Source organism: Anopheles funestus, chromosome 2RL, assembly GCF_943734845.2.
Source record: "Anopheles funestus chromosome 2RL, idAnoFuneDA-416_04, whole genome shotgun sequence".
Classification (NCBI taxonomy): domain Eukaryota; kingdom Metazoa; phylum Arthropoda; class Insecta; order Diptera; family Culicidae; genus Anopheles; species Anopheles funestus.
The window spans coordinates 13,849,815-13,872,980 of record NC_064598.1 but is presented as its reverse complement, the minus strand read 5'-3'; the positions used below and the strand labels follow the sequence as shown (position 1 = coordinate 13,872,980).

At 43.4% G+C, this 23,166-nt stretch overlaps 1 protein-coding gene and 1 long non-coding RNA gene across 9 annotated transcripts in view; one reads left to right on the top strand and one right to left on the bottom strand.

Annotated features, from left to right (window-relative positions):
- The window catches only part of LOC125765206 (uncharacterized), a 361,639-nt gene that overhangs the window by 271,423 nt on the left and 67,050 nt on the right, over positions 1-23,166 (bottom strand). The window lies entirely within an intron of this gene.
- Positions 865-23,129, top strand: LOC125764894 (voltage-dependent T-type calcium channel subunit alpha-1G). 8 transcript variants are annotated; one of them, XM_049429552.1, is made up of 26 exons: positions 865-2,129; positions 2,268-2,379; positions 2,462-2,693; positions 2,789-2,966; positions 3,659-3,718; positions 7,099-7,220; positions 7,305-7,459; positions 7,537-7,629; positions 7,701-7,942; positions 8,303-8,693; positions 8,767-8,809; positions 8,876-8,946; positions 9,029-9,756; positions 10,813-11,016; positions 15,597-15,762; positions 17,064-17,219; positions 17,306-17,488; positions 17,567-17,713; positions 17,799-18,270; positions 18,343-18,916; positions 18,986-19,178; positions 19,342-19,653; positions 19,732-19,950; positions 20,028-20,220; positions 20,300-20,763; positions 20,845-23,129. In XM_049429552.1, the coding sequence occupies exons 1-26, from the start codon at positions 1,732-1,734 to the stop codon at positions 22,447-22,449; spliced, it is 7,713 nt and encodes a 2,570-aa protein (XP_049285509.1). In that variant the 5' UTR covers positions 865-1,731; the 3' UTR covers positions 22,450-23,129. The 8 variants fall into 8 exon arrangements, with proteins under 8 accessions (XP_049285509.1, XP_049285506.1, XP_049285505.1 ...); XM_049429549.1 differs by lacking the exon at positions 3,659-3,718 and adding an exon at positions 4,426-4,467 and having other exon boundaries at positions 8,767-8,946; XM_049429548.1 differs by having other exon boundaries at positions 7,701-7,927; positions 8,767-8,946.

Below are 23,166 nucleotides of genomic sequence, written 5' to 3'. Positions count from 1 at the left end.
CAATAATTGATGTCTATTGAATTTTATTATGGCACAGAACAATTGCTGTTTGAAAGTGTTGGTTTTTGGCTTTTATATATAGGATTTACAATGTTATAAATTCATTACTAGTAAATGCCATTTATTGCAATGTTATTTTCATTGTTTCTATACCTTAATTACTACAAATTGTTTTGTAATTCAATGTGATGTAGTGAACTTAACGTATCTCTTAAGAAGAAAGTAAATGTTCTCTCTTATCTTGATGTTTTTACTGATAGGAGATATCTTTTGTAATGTAATTTCAAATTTATTTACTAGTATCAAGAGCAATTTTCAATTAAATATCATTAATTCAGAGATAAGTTCCTACTCGTTGGTATTTATCAACTTTTAAAAAAAAAGTCTAGTTATAAATCAGCTAATTCACATCAGAAAACCTTTTCGCATGATGGAAAATATTTAATTACAGTTGAAGGAATCCATCAAATTCCACTCGAAAACATCATGAATCTCAACTACCAAAAATTGATCTCACCTGGCGGAAAATGATTTGCTTGTACTACTCCCCTCCCCATCGCCACCCTTCCCCTCCGTCCCCTTCCCAACGTCTTTCAGCACGAGTGGGCCACGTGCGTTTTCCTCGCGACCGGGTCGGAAACACCCTGTGCGTAAGCATTTTCATCTGTTGCACTGCACTGCTGTCGAGAGCATACGACACATACAGAAGCGTTACGGCGTTTTGTTTACATCAACTGCCACAACGAGCCCCGAGCGGAGGGAGAGTGCGGGAAAATCCTGCGCATGCCCGACACGATCTCCGACGGTCTCTCGGATATATTTTCAGATTCCGGAGCAACCGTACGGCGCTACACGTCTCAATGTGTGTTTGGCGTTTGACACGAACGGACGGGAAAACTCTCCGTCACATCGCTGCTGCTGCTGCTGCTGCTGGAAGCTATAGTGTGTGTGCGTGTGTGTATGTGCGTGGAAAAGCTGCTCCCCAAAAAGGGTGCTCGTGCTAGTTGAATGTGGGGCGAAAACCCGTGAATTCGCGAGTCGAGCCTTGACGATTGTGAGTGAATTAATTACGGTGCAGTGAAAATTGATCGCCCATCGGTGGCATTGGTGAAAATATCCATCCCTGGCCCTGTCCCCCCGCCCCTAACACACAAGCAATCAAATTTTTGTACCACGAATTTTCCGCAACACGCCAGAAGGCCATGTTGGTTTTTTCACCAGAGTATTGATTGAGCGAAACGAACGTCGAGTGTGTGTCGAGTGGAGAGAAGCAAACGAGCAAAGACAATAAAAAAAAGAGGAAGAGCGAACGGGAAAACATCATCATCTGGGTGTAATTGAGATGATATCGAATCCGTGAAAAGATAGTGGCAGATACAAAAGGAGGAAGAAGCGCACACCAAAAAAAAAAAAGATTCGGTCGCTGTTTAATTTAACCATTCCCGTGTGTTAGTAGTAGTAGTAGTAGTAGTCGTGCCTGTATTGTTGGGTGTTACTATAGTGCGGTAATGCGTGTGAGTGTGGTGTGTATGCGTTTTCCGTGGTGATTAGTTGTGTTTGTGTGTGGTGAGAATAAATAGTCATCACCGCGTTACACCGGAATAATTGTTTTGCTGACCCTTTTTTTTGCGGTGACCGAGTGTGCGGTGCGATCCCCGTTTGCCTTGTACATACATGGTGGAAGCGTACCAACCGTAGTGGGCCGTTCCCAGGCACAAAAAGAACGCCACGATGAGAAACGCCACGAAGGATAGTGGCGCATCGCAGCAAACCGTGTACACCGATAAGATCAATTATGGCGGTGTGATTGATTCGTTAAATTTGAAAAATGAACGAAACGGTCCACCACCACCACCGTCAACGGTACAGCATCGGAACAGTCTGCAGCAGCAACAGCAGAAGCGACCGTCGGTAGTGAAGCACGGCGGCAAAGGCGGTGCCGTGGCACGTGTGTCCTCGTCCAGCGATGCGACCGACACGTCCGGGAGCAGCTGCAGCGATGGCGACACGTCGTCCTCGTCGTACGATGAGCCGAATCTGCCGTATCCGGGCTTTACCGAGTTCTCGCTCAAGTACCTTGCACAGGAAACGAAGCCACGCATCTGGTGCCTGCAGCTCATCACTAATCCATATCCTTTTCAATACGGATCTTGCCTGCTTGGTGCAGATATTCGCGTTTGATAGTCTTTTTTTTTGCTGAATATTGAATGTCCGCTACTTCCGCGGGGTAGTATTTCCTTAACCTTTTTTCTGCTTTCTCCATGCACGTGGTTCGAGCGAATCTCGATGATAGTCATTCTGCTTAACTGCGTCACACTGGGCATGTATCAGCCGTGTGTGGATGACGCTTGCGTTACCAATCGCTGCAAGATATTGCAGGTACGTTTTGCCAGCACGGGGCACTCCACCTTCTCCAAAAAAAAAAAAACCCCACTCACGCACTGTATTCTGGCTTCCACAGATCTTTGATGACATCATCTTTGCCTTCTTTTCGCTCGAGATGACAATCAAGATCGTGGCGATGGGTGCCTGGGGCAAGGGTACGTATCTAGCCGACTCGTGGAATCGGCTCGACTTCTTCATCGTGCTTGCCGGTGCACTCGAGTACTGTCTGCAGGTGGAAAACCTCAACCTAACCGCCATCCGTACGATTCGCGTACTGAGACCGTTGCGTGCGATCAATCGCATACCGAGTAAGTGCTGCAGCAATCCATCCATCGGCGTTCCACTTCAACATCAAAAAGCCAACCTTCTTCCATCCTTCCACCTTTATCCTCCCCACTACTAGGCATGCGAATACTGGTGATGCTGCTGCTGGACACGCTGCCCATGCTCGGTAACGTTCTGCTGCTCTGTTTCTTCGTGTTCTTCATCTTTGGCATCGTTGGTGTGCAGCTGTGGGAAGGTATCTTGCGCCAACGGTGCGTCATTAAGCTACCGGATAAGGTGTCACCGCCAGCATACCTGTAAGTAACCGTCACCAGATCACCGGATCGCGTTCCCCCTTTTCCCCGTTTGACTTGGGTTTACTTTTTTCCACTTTCTACCTTTTTCGATAGCGACTTTGTAGTTAGCGTACTTTTCTTACAAACAAAAATTAAATATATCAAAACCAAAATCTAGCGTTACTGATCTCGTCGCGAGATCTTGATCCTCCATCCCACTCCTTGACTTCCATACCTATAAATATAACTCTTTCTCTCTCTCTCGCTCTCTCTCTCGCTCCGTTTGAAGAAAATGGAAACCTTTGTCGTGAATTCTGTCACGGTCCCGGTGACCTCAGCTGTACAGTTTTAGTATTTATTTCCATTCGTTCATTTGTTTCTTTCCTATTCGAACTGTATATTGTATTATATATTCTTCACTCGACACGTACCTCGCGCCTTAAGCTTGAGCCTCCAGAAGCCAGACAGGAGCGCGGTTCAATTCCATTCCGTATAGCAAACAATTAAATAGCAAGCTCGCGGTACGGTACCGTACAAGTCCGTACAAGAAAAACGAGCGGGAAATGAATAATTAAATTCACTCCCACAACCCATTCCCCGTTACAACGAGAGTGGGCTAAATGTACCCCACTGCCCCTTACGTACCACCCCCCCCCTCCCATATGATCGTATTTTGTATATATACTTTTGTACATTTTCTTTTTCTGTTTTAGCACGTCGTCCCCGCGTAACATTTACTACCGAATTGTTAACCAGAAAAAAATCAAAACAGAGTAATTTCGTCTCCTTATACTGTCGTTTTGTTGGCGTTACTTTTTTTTTTTTGGTCCAACCCAAAAACCAGTAAAAGCATACAATTAAAGGCCTTTTAGCGTACTCTGCAGGGGTGAAATTACTAACCTTTATTAACTCTATAGTACACGGCTGAATCGTATACTAACCGAACTGCTCGCAATGGAGGCTGGACTTAAGAAATGTCCATTCTGTCAAGCGCTGTACAAAGCAAAGAAAAAAGACGGAATAAAAACACACACACCTTTCTCAAGCATTCTAATACTGCTCTACTCACTTTTGCTTACGTTTCTGTGTTTCACGGCTCTCGTTCACCCATTTCCCTGCCCGTCCTATACCACCTATGCCCACTCTGAAAACTACGTTCGTCCTTTACGTTTTTTCATCGTAATACGAAAATACCTATTTTTATGTTTCGTTTTTTTTATATTGTGCAATTTGTTTTGTTTTCTTCATTTCCACTATAATAGACACAGCTCAACAACATTTACCCGAATGAAGAAAAAAAAATACTTTTTCCCCACCAAAAACAGACCGGCCATTGTGGCCACGCTAAACAGGACGCTCTAGTTCCCCTTTTTCACCACTACACCACATCCTGCGCCTTTACCCCACCGCCCCCCCAAAAAACCACTATACCACCTACCGTTCAGTAATTGTAATCCAAAACTAACACACTTCATTACAGGCCCCTTCCAGATGAGTACAGAGTTCGCGTACGCTTGAATTCGTAAGAAATTCCCACTTTTTGACCAATTCAGATGCCTCTTCAATTATCCATTTGTGATCTGATCATCTCTTCGTTTGTTTGGTTCCCATATTTTTGTTGTTTTTTTTGTTTTCAAATACCCTAGATATATCTCTCTCACTGTCCACACGTTGTGCTACACTTGCGTTTAATGGTCGTTTTTAACTATGGTCTATTCAACCGGAACGTGTACGATGACTTTTTTTGGTTGCTATAATGTAATGCAGATAAATTTTCAAAAATATTAAAATTAGGAATTTTGGTAATTTTGTAAAAAACCAATTCTAAACCCAAATGAGTTTGGATCGATCTGAAAGTATGCAAACAACCTTTTTTTACAATCACATTGCATACTTTACGGAGTAATAACTAAGAGTTAGAGACACGCCTCAAGCTCTCGTCGACCGAACGGTCCACGGATAAACCACCCAAGGGAGTGATCGAGAAGAATTACTCATAAAGTTTTGGCTTTACTTATTCCGTTAGTAACGACAGAATGCAACCATTCCCTCATCAGAACAAAACTAAAATCGATAGATGGCAACCAACCATGGCAAGCAGACCATTTCTACTGGATGGTAGTTTAAATTAAAAGTCAGTTCTCTCATTGGCAAATTCTTGTTTGGAAAACCGTCGTACACGCTCTTGTTGGACTGATCGTATATTTTTGATTATTGTTTTGAAAAATTTATATCGCCACCGCCCCACAATTCCACCATACGTTTGGTTGGGAAAACAAATGTTACGGGGAAGCAATGTAACGCTGGCCAACAATCCTGCTGCTGCTTCCAACCGTTTGATGTTGCGGGTGGTTCTAGATAGTAGAACTATTATTTCTTTTTTGTGTGTTTTTCGTTTCATTCACCTGCCGATATCATTTGAAGATCATTTCTCACCATTACCTTTTTTGTTGGTTGGATTTTGTTTTTTTTATTGTTATACGCAAAACAACGATAATCGAACCTTATTCTACTTCAAACTGGTGTATCCCTCTGTAGCACACTATCTCTCGATAGAGACATCTTCTCACTAGCCGGGTAGCTAGTTTATACCTTCTCATTTACCCTTCTATCGAAACCGTGTGAAAAGCGTCACAGAAGATAAGCCTACCCTGTTCAATTCCGGCTGTTCTGCAAAGCCATCCCCATATCCTTTTCTACGTTCTGCAACGCCTAGGCCGAACGTTTGCTATAATCCAACCCATCCTACTCAACTCTGCCGAACTCACATTGGTCAACAAAGCCTGAAAGTCTGCAAATTTTATACATAATATAATCACCAGAACAAGATACCACTCTCGCTTCACTAACGTACTTTCACGTACCCAACAGAATGCTCACTCCAGAATAAAAACACATGTCCACAAAAAACATGTTCACTAAAACAGCATTGTATCTACGCATTTTAATTCACCCCATATTAACTCCTTTCCGCATAGTTCTTACCAGTTACAAGCTTATTGCATCCATTGTAAAAATAGGTATTTTCGGTACTTAATAACGGCTCAATCGAACGGCTGCTGATGTGGAGTCCGGTTGTATACTCCTAGCATCACTCACTCTCTTACTCTCTCGTTGTTTCTCTCTGTTGCGTGCTAATTCCTTCACATACCGCGATTGCAAACGTAACGCAAGGAATCGTTAACCGTGTCACGGACGTTAAACGATTGCTCGGCCACTTGCTCGCCAAACTCAGGCTTTGTTGCTGTGCTGTAACGTGTATGGTTTTTGTGTTTGTTTTTGATTTCTTTTTTTGTTTTTTTTTTGTGAAGCGATCTTTGCCATTGCGAAATTGAAGAACCAACTAAACAATGAAGTCTCTGTGACAATTTTTACCACCAACTTTGTACCTTCCTGTACCGTTTTCGCCAAACTTTTCAGTTCACGTTTCAATGTCCTTAGAGTAGTGTTTTGTGTGTTTAAGTGTACACGGTTGTATGAGAAAGTAGTATTCACTTCGAGACGGAACAATGTGCATTGCGTTCCAGTGCCATGCTTCCATCTTCTGGAGCGTTTAAGTAGTCCACTGATATGAGGAACCGGCTACGACAACGCCGCTACTAAGTGGAACTCTGTCTCGACTTCTCTATACTTTGATGTTGGCTGTGCTGTCTTACAATGTGTGTGCGTGTGTGTGTGTTTAGTTTCTATTAGAATAGTCCCGAATTCCTCTCCTCTTATCTGTTGTTTTGAGAAAGTACCCACGCAAAAATATGTAGATCCCCAAGATATAGTTACGATTGGCTTGTCCACTTTAATCTCAAAATGTATCGATTCTCTCCCACTGATGATAGTTGTGTATAGTAGCTGTACGTGTGTTTCATTTGTCCTTTCCTTTTTATCACTGTATCTCTGTGTGCGTGTTTGTGTGAGGAGTCAGCTGGCAACACTAGATATAGATAGATACCATCATAGATAGAATCTAATCACAATGTAAATGTTTTATCTTTTCGTTTTATTTCCTTTTATTCTGGCGCACTGATCATTATTCTTGCGATTAATACTCTTCTTCTGTTTTTCCCGCGTCTGTATGTCTGTGTGTGTCTGTGTTTATGTGTGCCGTCGCCATTGTTGCCGCCTACTACCGATGTGCCTAAACACTGCGAACTATTAGTGTTTCGTTTTACTACGAGTTCTCCAAGGAGCAGGACTACATCTGCTCGAAACCAGAAGACTCCGGGATGCATCTGTGCCAGAATCTGCCCCCATATCGAATAGGACCGCTCGTGTGCAATGGTAATGGAAACGAGTTTGCTACCGGTCCTGCACTGCACTGGCACCGATTTTATCCATGCAAATATTTTACTTCCTCTTCCACAGACACTGCACTGCCCTATTCGGAGAATGAACCAACAGCTACGGCCTGTGTGAACTGGAACCAGTATTACACGAACTGTACCCAACTTGGCAGCAATCCGTTTCAGGGGACAATATCGTTCGACAACATTGGGCTTGCATGGGTTGCAATATTTCTCGTAAGTTACTATTACCTCCTGGTGACTTGGGGTGTACTAATGCAAACCAATTCTTTCTTTCATACTGTCTCTTGTAGGTAATATCTCTCGAAGGTTGGACGGATATTATGTACTACGTGCAAGATGCCCACAGCTTTTGGGATTGGATCTACTTCGTGCTACTGATAGTGGTCAGTATTCTCCACCAAAGTCCCCAAGTACCAGTATATAAAGCAATTTTTTTGTTATCATCGCTCAACAGATTGGCTCCTTCTTTATGATCAACCTCTGCCTAGTCGTCATCGCCACACAGTTCTCAGAAACGAAGAAACGGGAGATGGAACGAATGAGACAGGAACGGGCGCGATTTACGTCCTCATCGACACTCGCATCCAGCACGAACAACTCGGAACCGACGACCTGTTACGCGGAGATCGTGAAGTACATCGGCCATCTTTACCGCCGTCTCAAGCGCCGCATCATTAAGAAGTTACGATTGTATAAGTATGAATGAGCTGTTTTTTGACTAACTACGCACCCTAGCGAATGAGAGATTATCTTCGATGACAGGATGTATCTCTCTTGGTTCTGTTATTAGTTTTACACACACACACATACACACACGCACACAAACGTATTAACTCTCTGACATATTGCTTCATTTCTGTCCACTAAGTAGGAGATCCAATTCAGAACCCTCCACACCATACCACCAGAACGTTCTCTTGCATGCCAACTAGTGGCCACCTTCAAGCCTTCTGTACCAACATTGTGTACACCAAGCACGACTGACGATCGTACACTACATCAGCTCCAATCATTACTGCACAATCGAATATCTATCTTCATCTCGTTCCCTCACAGATATCACATGCAAAAGCGCAAGGAAGGTCTCATACCATGCACGCCGGAAACGATCACACTGTCACCGAACAAAATCAAAGCCCATCACCCGAAATGTCCGCGAATGGGTGCCCTCTTGCAGCACGCTTCGATCACTAACCTGCAGCAGCAAAAGAACAAGCACGATCTGCAGTCGAATCTGTCCATCAATCGGACGGGTGTAGCGCTTAATCACCCGGAAACGGGTAACGTCCCAGTGGACAATCAGGTTTCATCGCCCGAGGTTTCGGAGATTGTGTCGTTGGAGAACATCAAGAACAATGCACTTAACAATTCTACCAACTATCTGAACGAGGACCGACAGAAAGTGTTACTGCTGAAGATCAACAATGAGGATCAATCGAACGGACAAGTAAGTAGTAAGGAGGAGAGACTTACCAATGCAACTGATATTATGTCTCGTTGAATTTTCCGATCTTGTGCAGGATCACCACTGTATGCCAAGCTTACTAAGCCCTCCGTCAGCAGGTAGACGAAGATCGTCCGTTATGTTTAACGAATATGTAGTGCTTCATACGCCTCCAACTATTACAGAACCACCGCAAGATAAGAATGTGTACTGTTTGGAGAAAATGACCCAAGCGGGTGATGGAAGCATCTGGCAGGTACTGTGCAATGGGTCCGAACATGTAGATAGTCAAATTTTGTACTAAGACAGGGATTTCGCGCATTTTTCACCCACTACAGGTTAACTTGCCACATTCGCTACAGACAGTGAGCACCGTGTTTAACGAGTACTCCGATCTATGTCTGACGGATGCCATGACCTGTCAGGAGCTGTTGGCATTCTCGGTAGCATTCTCAGCCGCCCTGCCAACAGGTCAAACTACGCTCGAATCTTTCTACACCTCACTAAAGCGTGCCAAGCGTACCGAATCGACACGCTTCCTCTCGAACCAGCAGGCAGGGCCAACGAACGCGACTCTGCCCCTGCCAGAGATAGAGCGCTTGAGCAGCAAATCAAGCAACGAACCTTCCCGTGCCAGCTTCGACCCGGTGTCGACGGGTATTAACAACATCAATATGGAGGAGTTCGCCTGCTGCTACGAGTACTATCAGAACCAGGGCCTGGCAGAGGAGAAACCACCGCAGCGCTCCAAGTGTATGCGAGTGCTCATTTCAGTATGGCGCTGCTTCCGCCGTACCTGTCATGTTACGCGGGTTGTCGTGAAGAAGCTGGTCGATCACAAGTACTTCCAGCAGGGCATACTGCTGGCGATCCTCATCAACACGCTCTCGATGGGCATCGAATACCATGACCAACCGGCAGAGCTGACAGCAATCGTTGAGACGAGCAATATCGTGTTTTCCGCCATATTTGCCGTCGAAATGATCCTGAAGGTGATCGCTGAAGGACCCTTCCGGTACGTCGCCAACGGGTTCAACGTGTTCGATGGCGTGATTGTTATACTCAGGTATTTGCCGTAGACCTTGGGAAAGAACCTCACCGGTGGTGGGTATAGTTAAGAGATGAGAATAACAACTCTTTTTAGTGAGTCAACTCTGAGTGAATGAGTCGTTATTCGGGGTCAGGTCGTTTAACGATTCATTTCGGAGTCATGAAAAAAACCCGGCATAAACGTATAAGTTAAGCTTCGGCCATTTTACTCATTCATGAGTGTAAACATGTAGCCGTGGTGCGTCGAGTTTCAAAAAGAGTAAATACGTGAGTTGAAACGAAAATTTCAACAGTTGATTTTGATTTACGATTTTCAAATTTATAGATTTTTATAAAAAAATTACTGTTTTTCATTCTTTTTTTATTTATAGCTATATTTCAGTGAAAAGAAACTTATTTCAACCAATTCGCATTAAAAGAAATCAATTTATAAAATTTTGCTAAATATCCCAAAAAAAATCTAAGGCTATAGCCTTAGGAAATTTTCAAAATTTTAGAATTTTGTTATTTTTTTTCTCATTTTTTATTCTTTTTTTATTTAAAGCATTATTTGAGTGAAAAGAAACTTACTTCAACCAATTCGCATTAAAATAAATAAATTTATAAAATTTCGCTAAATTTCCCAAAAAAATGGCAAGGGGTAAGCCTTAGGAAATTTTCAAATTTTTAGAATTTTTTTTATTTTTATGATTTTTATTATTTTTTTTATTTAAAGCATTATTTGAGTGAAAAGAAACTTATTTCAACACATTTGCATTAAAATAAATCAATTTATAAATTTTGCTTAATTTCCCCAAAAAAAAATCTAAGAAAATAAGTAAAGTATTACAATATTCAACTCATTTCAACTCACGTATTTACTCTTTTTGCAACTCGACTCACGACGGCTATGTGCTTACACTCATGAGTGAGTAAGTGAAAAAAGAGTCACTAAAACTCCTCGTGGTGAGTGAACGAAACTCGTTCAATACAACGTTTCAATTCACTATCTCACTCTTACTCACTTTGCACATCTCTAGTATAGTTACGTTTACAACTCTGTGTTCCGTTCTGTTTACGTGTGGTTCTGTAGCGTGGTGGAGCTAGCCCAAGCATACCTTGGCGAAGGACAGGGCAGCTCTGGTTTGAGCGTACTGCGCACGTTCCGGCTGCTGCGAATACTGAAGCTCGTGCGCTTCATGCCCAATCTGCGCCGGCAGCTGTTTGTTATGCTGCGCACCATGGACAATGTGGCAATCTTTTTCAGCCTGCTGATACTCTTCATTTTCATATTCAGGTAGGTGGTGTATTCCATTCCACACTTAGCATGTAGTAGTCGACCCGTCCCTATGCGGGACCGTAGAACCCAGAGAAAAAAAACTCAAACAAACCAAAGCTAAGAAGATCCCTTAAATAAAACTCGAACATGCCAGAAAAAAGTGAAGCAAAAACCGAGATTTAAACAACAAAAAAACGCTAGGCCTAAAACAGAACGATATCTGTCTGTATTATATTGGTTATTAATCAAGGAAGGATGTCATACGTCGTCGTCTAGTTCGACCGTTTAGTTGGTCAAGTCCCAGTCCCAGTTGAGTGCAATCAGGTTCGATAGTGGAGCAAGTTGCAGGGTGTAGAACATTAGGAGGGTTAGGGGTCCTTCCGCCCTTTTCCCAAGGGAAAGGAACATACCTTTCGTTTGCTTGTTCTTACGATTTGACTGTGGCGAGAAATAGGACCAGCAGTCGCAACAGTGTACAAATGCTAACTATGCGCTCTAAAGCACAGCCGGGTCCCCGTTCACTTTCGCCAACATTAATGGCCGCCATTGGAAATGGCTGTCTATAATAGCAGGTCATTCCTAGCCCATTTTCTATCATATCATCTCTATCTATCTTATCCCACCCCACTGTACAATATATACAAAAATATCGTTTAATCAACGAGCGCACATCATCTTTCTCTCTGTCTGTCTCTCTGTCTCTCACTTACTCTCCATATAAGTGTATTGTATCGCATAATACAGCCACAAGACTTGAGCACTTGCTGCCTATATGCATATAAATACGCGTTCCGCGTCGCCTTTCTCACCTAGTGCCAAAGCCAACATGCTGTACAGTGGTTTGGCTCTTAGCCCTCGCCCACCATCTAGCTCCCCAGACACAATCATATCCAAAACCCCTTTGTGAGGTGTATGTAAAGCGTGGACTACAGCTACAAAACCAGAAGAAATATGTAACGCTAGAGCCTTTTTTCCTGTTTGCCAAATACTGACACACTGTTCACATTCCACATGCCTATTCTTCTACCTTATAATATTATTCTCGATCAAAAATCTCTTCTCCACTGTTGCCTTCCAAACTCCTTGCCCACCTTGCTCATCCATACTGCCAAACAATTATATATTTATATATCCAAAATCAACCGTATCGAATGTGCTTTTTCTCCAACTACTTTCCTCCAAAAAAAAAAAAAACAACGCAATATCTGTCTATGATACAAAAAAATAATCAACTCAAACTGTCATCATCACTGTGTTTTCCCAAGTATACTTGGAATGAATCTGTTTGGCTGCAAGTTCTGCGAAAAAAACGAGACCGCCGGTGAGGTGGAGTGTGATAGAAAAAATTTTGACAGCCTCCTGTGGGCCCTGGTGACCGTTTTTCAGGTATTTAAACGCAAAACCGTAACACATTTTTTAATTGTTTATACTTCTTGTTTCTCTCCCCGTCTCCCCGTTTACTTTTCTAAGATTCCCGTAATGATACGTTTTCTTCTAATATACTCCATATTGCTTCGACTGTATACATGCATTCAAACAATTTGTTTGTTTTTTGGGAACGAATATTGTTTTTCGATTTTGTGTTTTCCATTTTTTTTAGTTGTTGTTTCTTCTATTGTGTTGTTTTCCTGTTTTTTACGGCAGCAACCAAATCAAACAAAAATGTACTAATTAAATAATAACTACATATAGCTATACATAAATATATCTATTGTGCACCATGTGTTTTCAGTTTTTTTTTGTTTTGTGTTGCCGCATCGCGTTTGACATTGAGATCGGTTTTGTGCTGTATGTTTTTCATCTTTTTTTTTTTTTGTTTTTTTTCTTCTCTTTTTTAGTTTTGTTACTTCCGTTTTTAACTAACCTAAAGCCAACACATGATCCTGATCCGATTATCGATCGAGTTACGATCGGGCATCCTTTTTGGTACCATTTCCTCCATTTCCCAATTATCGATCCTCGTGTAATGTTAGCGAACAGAGTAGATAGGTTCCCCCCCCCCCCCCCTTTTTTGTCGACCCGATAGTTCACTAACTAACAGTTTTACCCTTATTGATGCCCAACCCTATTCTTAGCATTAGGAGATCAAATGTACAGCAAGTGTATTGTTTCTTAATGATCTTAATATAAAATGAAAACCCGCCTTTCCCTGTTGGCATCATGCGTTTTTTTAATGCGTTCTCCTGTACTACCCTACTCACCCATTCTATAGTTTAGTTTTCGTTTTGTTTGTGTTTTCAATTCATTAAGCAGCTTGTCTTCGCTATTGAAAATTTTAATAAACGGAATGTTCCTCTGAAGGATCACCCTGAACTGTTCCCCTCCAACTATCCTTTTGTTCCTACTCGAATCGATAACAAACTTTGGATGCGAATGTTACCGGAATAAACACACACACACGTCTGAGTATTTGCATCGTATTTTTTATCCAATGTGCGCTAATTGACGCCAGAGTGTTTTGTATTTTTATTTCTTTTTCTTGTGTGGACTTTGTATATTAATATTCACTCAGTGTACAAAAAAAAATACACACACACACACACCCAAAATTACAAACAGCTCAATACTGTCTGTAGATAATTAAACCAAACCAAAAACATACACCCAACACCCCTAAAGAAAAGGTAAGTTTAAGCCATTTTTGAGCTGCAAGTTTCGTTTTTCAAGCCATCAACCAAAAAAAAATCTAATATTCAGCACGAATTGCCCGAAATTTGCTCGAATTGTTCCATTTTCGTTCTACCATCAATCGAACCGATCCGGACTCATCTTTGTTGTCTGTGATAGGTCGAGTACACGACGACACCCACTGTACTGTAAATGCCTAACCTAATCTTCTCTCTGTATATGCGTTAAACCGTGTATCATTACCATTCACACTGTGTATAGTAAGGTTCAGAAACATTCCTATATGTTATGTTTCTTCCGCGCATGAGTTATTGTTGTATCATTATGGTAACGCAGCATAACATACAGCTCTAAATTTTGCAATGTAAAAAACCGCCACGGTGTTTAACACGCCACTCCTCCAACACGGTTAGGTGAAACTCGGCAGAACAACATCCACTGGTCACCATTTTGCAAACACATATCTCACAAAGTTGTGGCTCTTGTGTCAACCGAAAACAATCAAACCAAACAAACGAATAACACAGCTACTACCCAAAAACGCATACGAAACAAACACGCACACCAGGGCACCCTCTACTTTCGGTGTGCAGGAACGATTGTTTCTTTTGCATTTATTCGCTCGTGCATGCGATCGTGTTTGCCTTCTGGTTTTTGTTTTTAACATCTTATTCGCCTATTTTTCATCTCTGTTTTCTTCTTCATGCTCTCTTAACTTTGATCCTACCGCTCGATAGCCACCCATTTACGATCTGATGGTCACAAGCATTAGCAACACTTAATCACCACGCAGTATCAGGCAGCTCAGGTCAGCAAACAAAACAGATTTCCTACTTCAAAACTTCAACTACCCACCATCCACAGTACGTTCGACACAAAGCAAACAAACCCTAACGCCTAATCAGTAGTGGCGCCGCCAGACTTTACTTCAAAACTAACTCCCTAAGATATGTGCCCCAAAAAAAAACAAGGATTAATATACCAAAAACAATACCACAAAAACAAAGATAGCGAGAAGAATAGCAGCTCAGCATCAGATGAAACACACGCATTGCCAAAAAAGAAGGGTGTAAGCCGCACACTTTCCAAAAATACTTAGACAAGCCAAAACCCAAACCAACAAGAAGAAACATTCATCTCGCTGAACGTTGACCTTCCAATTAATACACCAATTAATACACCAAATTGTTACCCGTTCAGATAAACGAAAGATACTTAAATACCCGAAACAGTAAAGTAAAACACCCCCGTATCAAACGCTCATTCATTCCAGTAGCCAATACAACGCCTAATACAACTACATAAATAACAATATACCCGATAGATAGTTAGCCAAAAAAAACCCAAGAATTCACACACAACTACTTAGTGCACAGATGCTAAGTAATGCGAAGTTTACACTGCAGCTTCCATTGCTTCAGCTTCTGGTTCTGCATTAACGCGCGGCATACAGCCGGCCAAATCGAATTGGCTACGAAAGCTTCCACCGTGTCTTGCACTATTAGAAGGACAACAAGAACATTCAAACGGTTGTATGCTGACGGATGAATGATACATAAAAAAACGTGTGTAGGTTAGAACAAATCAGAAACTACAGTCAAACAATATAAATAATCAAATTAATACAGAACATAATACAAAACAGATTCCGGCGATCGTGCCACTGTTTGTCGGTATTGGAGTAAATAGTACCGCGTTAAGTTGTGTGTTTTATTCGGCCTGACAAGCTTTTGTTGGATGATGGGAAAAATGGTTTAAGTAAACTATTAACGACTATATGCGTATACAACGTTTACTCCAGTACTGACAGCGGGGTGCTCCTGGATCAAAATAGTAGTTACAGAAAAAAAAATACCCCGTTACCAATACTCATAGTCGGTGATAAATGAATGCTTTAGTTATATTGGTTCTTGCATCGTTTTGAAAGCATAATTATATATATATACATACATATATACCACAATTTATAGCATTCTTGGCATGTACCTTTTTGGAGGTAAGTTCTGTAAGTTTGTCGAAGAAAGCGGGATAGAAAGGGAATGTACTTGTCCAGAAATTGTCTCCAAGCATCCGCAATGTGAATGCGACCGTAAACATTTCAACAATATCCTCTGGGCCACTGTGACCGTGTTTCAAGTAAGTGCCGCCATGTTCCACGCACGTTGTTCCATGTTCCGTAGCGCGCCCTTACCACGCGCTCCCGTTTCTCCTGTGTGTGTGTGTGTGTCTGTACGTGTTTGTGCGTGTACGTGGGCGCGCGCGCGTGTGTGTGTGTGTTTTTGTGAGTTTCAGTGTGTACGATTTTGTCCCAAAATCATCATCGTGTTCGGGCTCTAGGTGCCCTGTAAATTATACTATATATTGTTGTTGTGTTTTTTGTATACATTTCGTTTCCTATTCGAGCGTTTAACTCTACTCGTACAAGTTTGTATATCCTCGTACCTGTATGTATCTTACACCTTCACACCCCTTCTGTACACCTTCTGGAACTGGTCTTGTGTGATCGTGTAAAGAAGAAAAAACAAAACCAGTACACGCTTCCTAACCGGAACGAGTAAAAGACGGAACAAACGTAAAGAACGATTTTGCCCGTTTCGGTTTGATCTCTGTGCCAATGCAACACACTCCTTTTGCTTATTGTTAAGGGATGTGTCCATTTTTAATTTTCGTATAATTCACCTTCATTGTATTTTGTGTAAGTTACAAGCAAAAAACACACACACTTTTTACTACGTTATCGCATCTTGAACCGTCCACAGCTATCTTTCCCTTACACAACACAATGATCACGCTCACGAATTTCTGCAATGTGGAAGGAACGCATGATCCTGGCGAACAATTTAATTTACACCTCGTTTCGTTACTGTTCATTTAATACGCTATTGTTTATTGGTTCGACTGTTCGCACCTCATTGTGATGATTATTTGTTCATTAATGTTCCCATTACTGAATGTTTAGTGTGCCATTTGTTCCGTTCTAGTAGTTAATAGAGCCGCGCTTCTTCGTCCATGTGCACCTTATTCGTCGAATGAAACTGTAGCTAGAATATGGTCAATGTATGTGTCCTTCTCTTGTTACGTCCTTTCTATTGGTTTCATTTCTCTTGTGTAAATTATCGTTCAGCAGTAGCGTTGGTGTAGTGTTTTCTTTTTTGTTAGCAAACCGTAGCGTTGGTAATATATTTTGGAATGAACATTTGTATTATAATCAGTAAAGCCTCCTATCCTGCCTTATCTACTTCTTTGTTTATGCTCTGTAGCCGTGTGTTGTTCGTACAATCTCGATGTAATCTTCCGCTACTGTGAACTTCTATCCCTCTTACCTCAACTGTCCGTTGTTGTGTCGTGCATTGCGTTGACCAATAGATACGTGAAACCGTCTCATATCAGCCCTTCGGCAACCTGTCACTCTGTCTCTTCACTTTTGCCCTACCTAGATACTTACGCAGGAGGACTGGAATGTGGTGCTGTTCAATGGTATGGAAAAGACAAGCCATTGGGCCGCACTCTACTTCGTAACGCTCATGACGTTCGGAAATTATGTTCTGTTCAATCTGCTGGTCGCTATCCTGGTAGAGGGTTTCAGCTCAGAGGTACGTGCATACAACATGCAAAAGGACACTAAATATAAACAGTTCTTAACCCGTTTGAATACCTTTTTTGCGGGGGTTAATCATAGCGTAACGAGAGACGCGAGCGGGAGCAGCGAGAGCTTGTGAAGGCCAAACTGAACGCGGAAGCCCTCGCACAGGAGCAAAGCATGGAGGTGTACGATGATCAGCGAAGTTTTTCCGAATCATCCACCACGGACAGCTACAATGGATCCCGCGGCAAGTGGTATAGTGTCGAGGAGCTCAGCAAGGTATGTATCTGTCTGACTTGGTAACACATCTACAAAGTCAACGTTCACCGACTCGATCACTGACTCTCCCATACATAGGTGCGTAATTTGGACATAAAGTGCAACATTCAAAAGCAACGATTGCTTCAACCGAACTACGAAGATCCGAAAAATGTGGCCCAGAAGAACAAGCGGGAAAAGGACGTTTCCAAACCGGAACCTACTTCAGGCAAAAAGATGAAAGGGGTAGATCTGTTGCTGAGTGTGGAGTATACGCTCACGAGTCGGACTAACGCGTGCCTGTGTTTTTTGGGGTGGGATTTACTTTTAGAAAAAGACCGAATCTTTAAAGCTGTACAACATCCAAGTTCAGGATCCGCCGATCATTACGACCACGGCAGCAACGCCGCAAGATTCGCCGAGTGGCACGATGGAGTCGGGAACGAGCTTCAAGGACTGGGATCAGGCGGACTTTGAAAAGTACGAGCGGGAAAACTCTTCCCTACTGAAACCGCCCTCCATACTTGGCTCCCTTAAAACACTTGACGATCGCACGTTCTTCGAGGGTACTCCCGTTCTGAACGAAATGCGCAAGAAACACGACAAGAATCATACCACCTCATCCGATAGCCGGTTGGCCGTGCTGGAGAAGCAGCAGAAGAAAGCGGAAAAATCTCTGGCCGAGTCTGTTAGTGCACCGAAAGCAGTGGGAAAAGACGAAACATCCAATGGTGGGCTTCATCGGCAAGTCTCAACAGAAGAGGGTGTGTTGAACAATGGAAAAATTTTATCGCAACCTAAAGGTAAGATCAGGCGGAATAGAACCGCTCCATTCAGTGAATAAAAACACATATGTTGGGTTTTAACTTTTTTAGGTTACAGTGGAACTGATCGCCGTACGCTTGATCCACTATTGGAGAAAAGTAATCGCATCCAGAACGATACCCAAGGTTCGAGAACACCGAACCGCAGACGCAGCTCGGTAAGACGATCGTCTTCAGTGAAAGTGGACAGTGGTGCAAGTAGTGTTGCGAGCAACCTCAGCTTAACATCTCACCCACGCTGTTACTACAACAATGGCAGCACCAAGTATTACTTCGATCGCAAAAATTCCTTACGACTGTGCGACATCAGGACACCGAACAATCGGCGCCGTATGTCCTCGTTCGATCAGGCCTACCATAAACAATCTCCGATGAGCAGCATCAGAAATCTTGAAATTAAACACCTACAGGACGAGCTGGACAAGAGCAAGCTGGACAATACCTCGAACGCGTTCAAGATTGCGGGAAATACTACCGATCTGACAGGTAATGCGACCCGAAGTGATGGTACACCCAAGAAGAAGGGCAAGGGACGATTGAAACAGTTCTTCCGCATGGTAACGCCGTACCACTTCGTGGAGGATCATGAAGCGTACACGCTTTACCTATTTCCCGAACACAACAGGTACATATCAGAAGCCGTTGTTCGCCAGTTTCGATGAAGATTGTTATTGACTATTTGATTGCATTACAGATTTCGACAAATTTGTTCCTGGTTCGTCAACCAGAAATGGTTCGATAACGTCATACTGCTGTTTATCGCGCTCAACTGCATCACACTGGCCATGGAACGTCCCAACATTCCACCAAACTGTACCGAGCGATACTTTCTCTCCACTGCCAATTATGTTTTCACTGTCGTTTTTGCAGTGGAAATGTTTATCAAGGTGAGCGTTTTGCCGTAAAAACGCTTGAACGCCTAAAGGCATGCAATATCTGTTCAAATTTATCATTTGGCACACGGGATTGCATATCTTTAGGCGTTACAAGTTCAATGCTCTTGGTTGAATGCGCTTTGAACGTACTAACTGCCTCGTTACATTCCTGCAGGTGGTTTCAGCTGGATTGTTCTATGGACAGGACGCTTACTTCACATCGGGTTGGAACATCATGGATGGTTCTTTGGTGATTATCTCGATCGTTGATCTTCTGATGTCGCTGATAAGCGAATCGAGCCCTAGAATATTTGGGATCCTAAGAGTGTTCAGGCTTCTCCGATCGTTGCGCCCACTGCGAGTGATTAACCGTGCGCCTGGGCTTAAGTTGGTTGTTCAGACACTGCTTTCTTCGCTGCGCCCGATCGGTAACATAGTGCTGATTTGTTGTACATTTTTCATCATCTTCGGTATATTGGGAGTTCAGGTAATTGTAATTATTCACTACGTGTAGTCGCTCCAGAAGCTTCTAAGTATTTGCCTTCGCTACTATCTCCAATGACAGCTTTTCAAGGGTACGTTTTACTACTGTGAGGGTGAAAACATCAAGGGAGTGAAAAACAAACAGGACTGTTTGGACATTGAGGGCAACGTCTGGATCAACAGAAAGTATAACTTTGACGATCTGGGTAAGGCGCTCATGTCTCTGTTTGTGCTGTCCTCGCGGGATGGGTGGGTTAACATCATGTACACTGGGCTTGATGCAGTTGGCGTTGATCAGCAGGTACGTAGGCAGATCGTCATTCATGGTGTTCATCCTAACAACTCCGTAAGTTGTAACCGTTCTCTCCTCCTACACAGCCCATCGTAAACTACAATGAGTGGCGCTTGCTGTACTTTATTGCCTTTATATTGCTCGTTGGATTCTTTGTGCTGAACATGTTTGTTGGAGTGGTCGTCGAGAATTTCCATCGCTGCCGCGAAGAGCAGGAAAAGGAGGAAAAGATCCGCCGTGCAGCGAAACGAGCTCTGCAGATGGAGAAAAAGCGGAAAAGTATGCGTAATGCAATAATTTACCACTGTACCGCGCTTGTCGAATTTACGTATTAATACATATTCGTTACTCTCTACAGGAATGCACGAGCCACCGTACTATACGAACTATTCGCCGATGCGGCTCTTCGTGCACAACGTTGTCACTTCCAAGTACTTTGATTTGGCGATCGCTGCCGTCATAGGGCTTAACGTAGTTACGATGGCAATGGAGTATTATATGATGCCTCTACCATTGGAGTATGCGCTCAAGATTTTCAATTACTTCTTCACCGCCGTCTTCATACTGGAAGCGGCAATGAAGCTACTTGCGCTAGGTGTTAAGATATATATGAAAGATCGCTGGAACCAGCTGGACGTCGCGATCGTGATACTGTCGATCGTGGGTATTGTGTTGGAGGAGCTAGAGACGAACATTATACCGATCAATCCGACCATCATTCGTGTGATGCGCGTCCTGCGGATCGCTCGCGTACTAAAGCTGCTGAAGATGGCCAAGGGTATCCGTGCTCTCCTGGACACCGTAATGCAGGCGTTACCACAGGTAGGCTGTAAAAGCAACTGCTATCACGTTCAACAATAATTGACCTTTCTTCTTCTTCCTTTTCTCCTCCTTTATCGCTAGGTTGGTAACCTGGGTTTGCTGTTTTTCCTGCTGTTCTTTATCTTTGCCGCACTCGGTGTGGAGCTGTTCGGGCGGCTCGAATGTTCCGAGGAAGTACCATGTCAGGGTTTGGGAGAGCATGCACACTTTGCCAACTTCGGTATGGCCTTCTTGACGCTGTTCCGTGTGGCCACCGGTGACAACTGGAACGGCATCATGAAGGACACGCTGCGGGACGATTGCGACGACGCGGCAGATTGCGTGAAAAATTGCTGCGTGAGCACGATCATAGCGCCGATCTTCTTCGTCATCTTCGTGCTGATGGCACAGTTCGTATTGGTGAATGTGGTTGTGGCCGTGCTGATGAAGCATCTGGAAGAAAGCCACAAGCAGATGGAAGATGAATTGGATATTGACACGGAGCTGGAACGCGAATTCGAAAGAGAGCAAGAGTTTGAGGAGGAACAAGCGCTTTGCATGCAGCTGAACGATGATAACAAGCAAGTTCACAAACGCCCACTAACCAAAGTTTCTTCCTTGCCTTCGAATTTCACGTACAGTACTCCGATCTTGGAGAAGAAGAGCAATATTCAACGTCGTCAGACCATTCAGTATTTCAACCAGAATCTAGGCCTCTCGGTTTTCAACTCATACACCAATAACAATTCCTATGACGAAACGGCGGAAAACAATATCAACGCCGAGGGTGAAGAAATTCCTGAGGCTGGGCGGGACGGCGACGGTGAGGAGAAGAAGATGAAGAAGAATGGCGAGGGGCCAGCGGAGGGCAATAAAGGGTTGGAGGGGTTGAACTCTGCCAAGGAGTACAACTCGAAGAACGTTAACAAGAAAATCCTGATCAACAAGACGAACCTTTTTAGCAAGTCTTGCGATGGTCGGCCCTCGGGCGAAGGTAAACGGAAGGGGTTTAAGGAGGAGTGTCTCAACATAACGATACCGGGCGCCTCGGTAACGGGGGTCGGTAACGCTGGTAAAGGTGAACCCACCAGGACGGAGGATCCTCGTCGAGGATCGTCAGGTCCGGTGGGTCCCGGTGACGGTACGGAAAGCGATCTGGTTGAATCGCAATGCTCGACAATCACTTCGTCAAGTAGATCGCGGCATCAAGCCGGTAGCAAGCTGGAATCTCGTCAATTGAGTTTAGACTACGATCCAACCAGAAACCCAAAGGCGTCCTCGGACGGGCACGATGGAGCGCCGCTGGCCACCGATGGCTGTCTGTCGGTGACGACCATGGGCGCAGGCACAACGTCCGCCACTATCGGGAACAGTGGCAGCAGCAATACAACGACCAGCGGCAGCACTGTTTCGAACAAATCGTTTCTATCGGTTCCTAAGCTGCAGCCCAAAAGCAGATCTGGCAGCACCAAGCAGCTGTTCAAACAGACTGCCCTGGACGAGGATGGGGAGACGAATGATGAGAGCTCCCTGCTGCTTCCGGTGGCCACCGTCGCCGATAGTGGCAGTCCGGGCAACAACCATTGTCTCGGGGCCGGCGCTCTGCTCAGTATACCGGGCGAGGGCGGTGGGTTCGGTGCGGAATCGGTCAAGAATTCGGATTCGTGCGAAATCATTCGCATCATATCCGAGCGACGCAAAATTTAGAAAGCAAATACGGAAGCGCAAATACCGAGGCAATAGTAAAACATTATTACTGCTCTTACTCGTTTTGTGCACGCACAACAAAGCAATTGATTACATTCGTAGGTTTGTTGCAACGGTAAAACTGTTCATTACATCAAGTATTATAATTAGCTGGTCTTTAGATAGTGATTTTATGCAAACAGTGCCAACTCCAAATCTCGAGCCGAGCGAAGTACGGCGGTAGGGAAAAGCAATTACCAGACTCAATCCCGGAGGTGAGCGAAAATGTTTCGGAACTTTCACACTGGTTTCTCTCTGGTTTGTTTACTGTCCTCTTAGTTATCTTCAGTAAAGCCAGAACTAAGAGGATGCCAAGCAAACGAACAATCCGCCGGCAGTGTAAACTGGCCAGCTGCGGGCAATTATTCAACATGTACAAGGAGAAGGAAACAAAAAAAAACATGGATCAAAAAGGACAATCTTAGAGTATCGCCTTTATAGAAGAGAATTTAGAGGGACGCAGAACTATGAAGTTTTGTATTCATATTGAATTGATGGTGTATTAGGTCTATAGCGAAAAAGGGAAATCTAGCAAATCCTCAAACGTAACAACAAGTGTACTCTCGTTATTATGGAAAGTAGCACTCTTCGATTTATCTATTACTATTGTTCCAGGTAATAAAGAAATAGTATACGTAAAATGCTCCAGTCGCCTATTACTTGTTGGCCGTCTTCTGC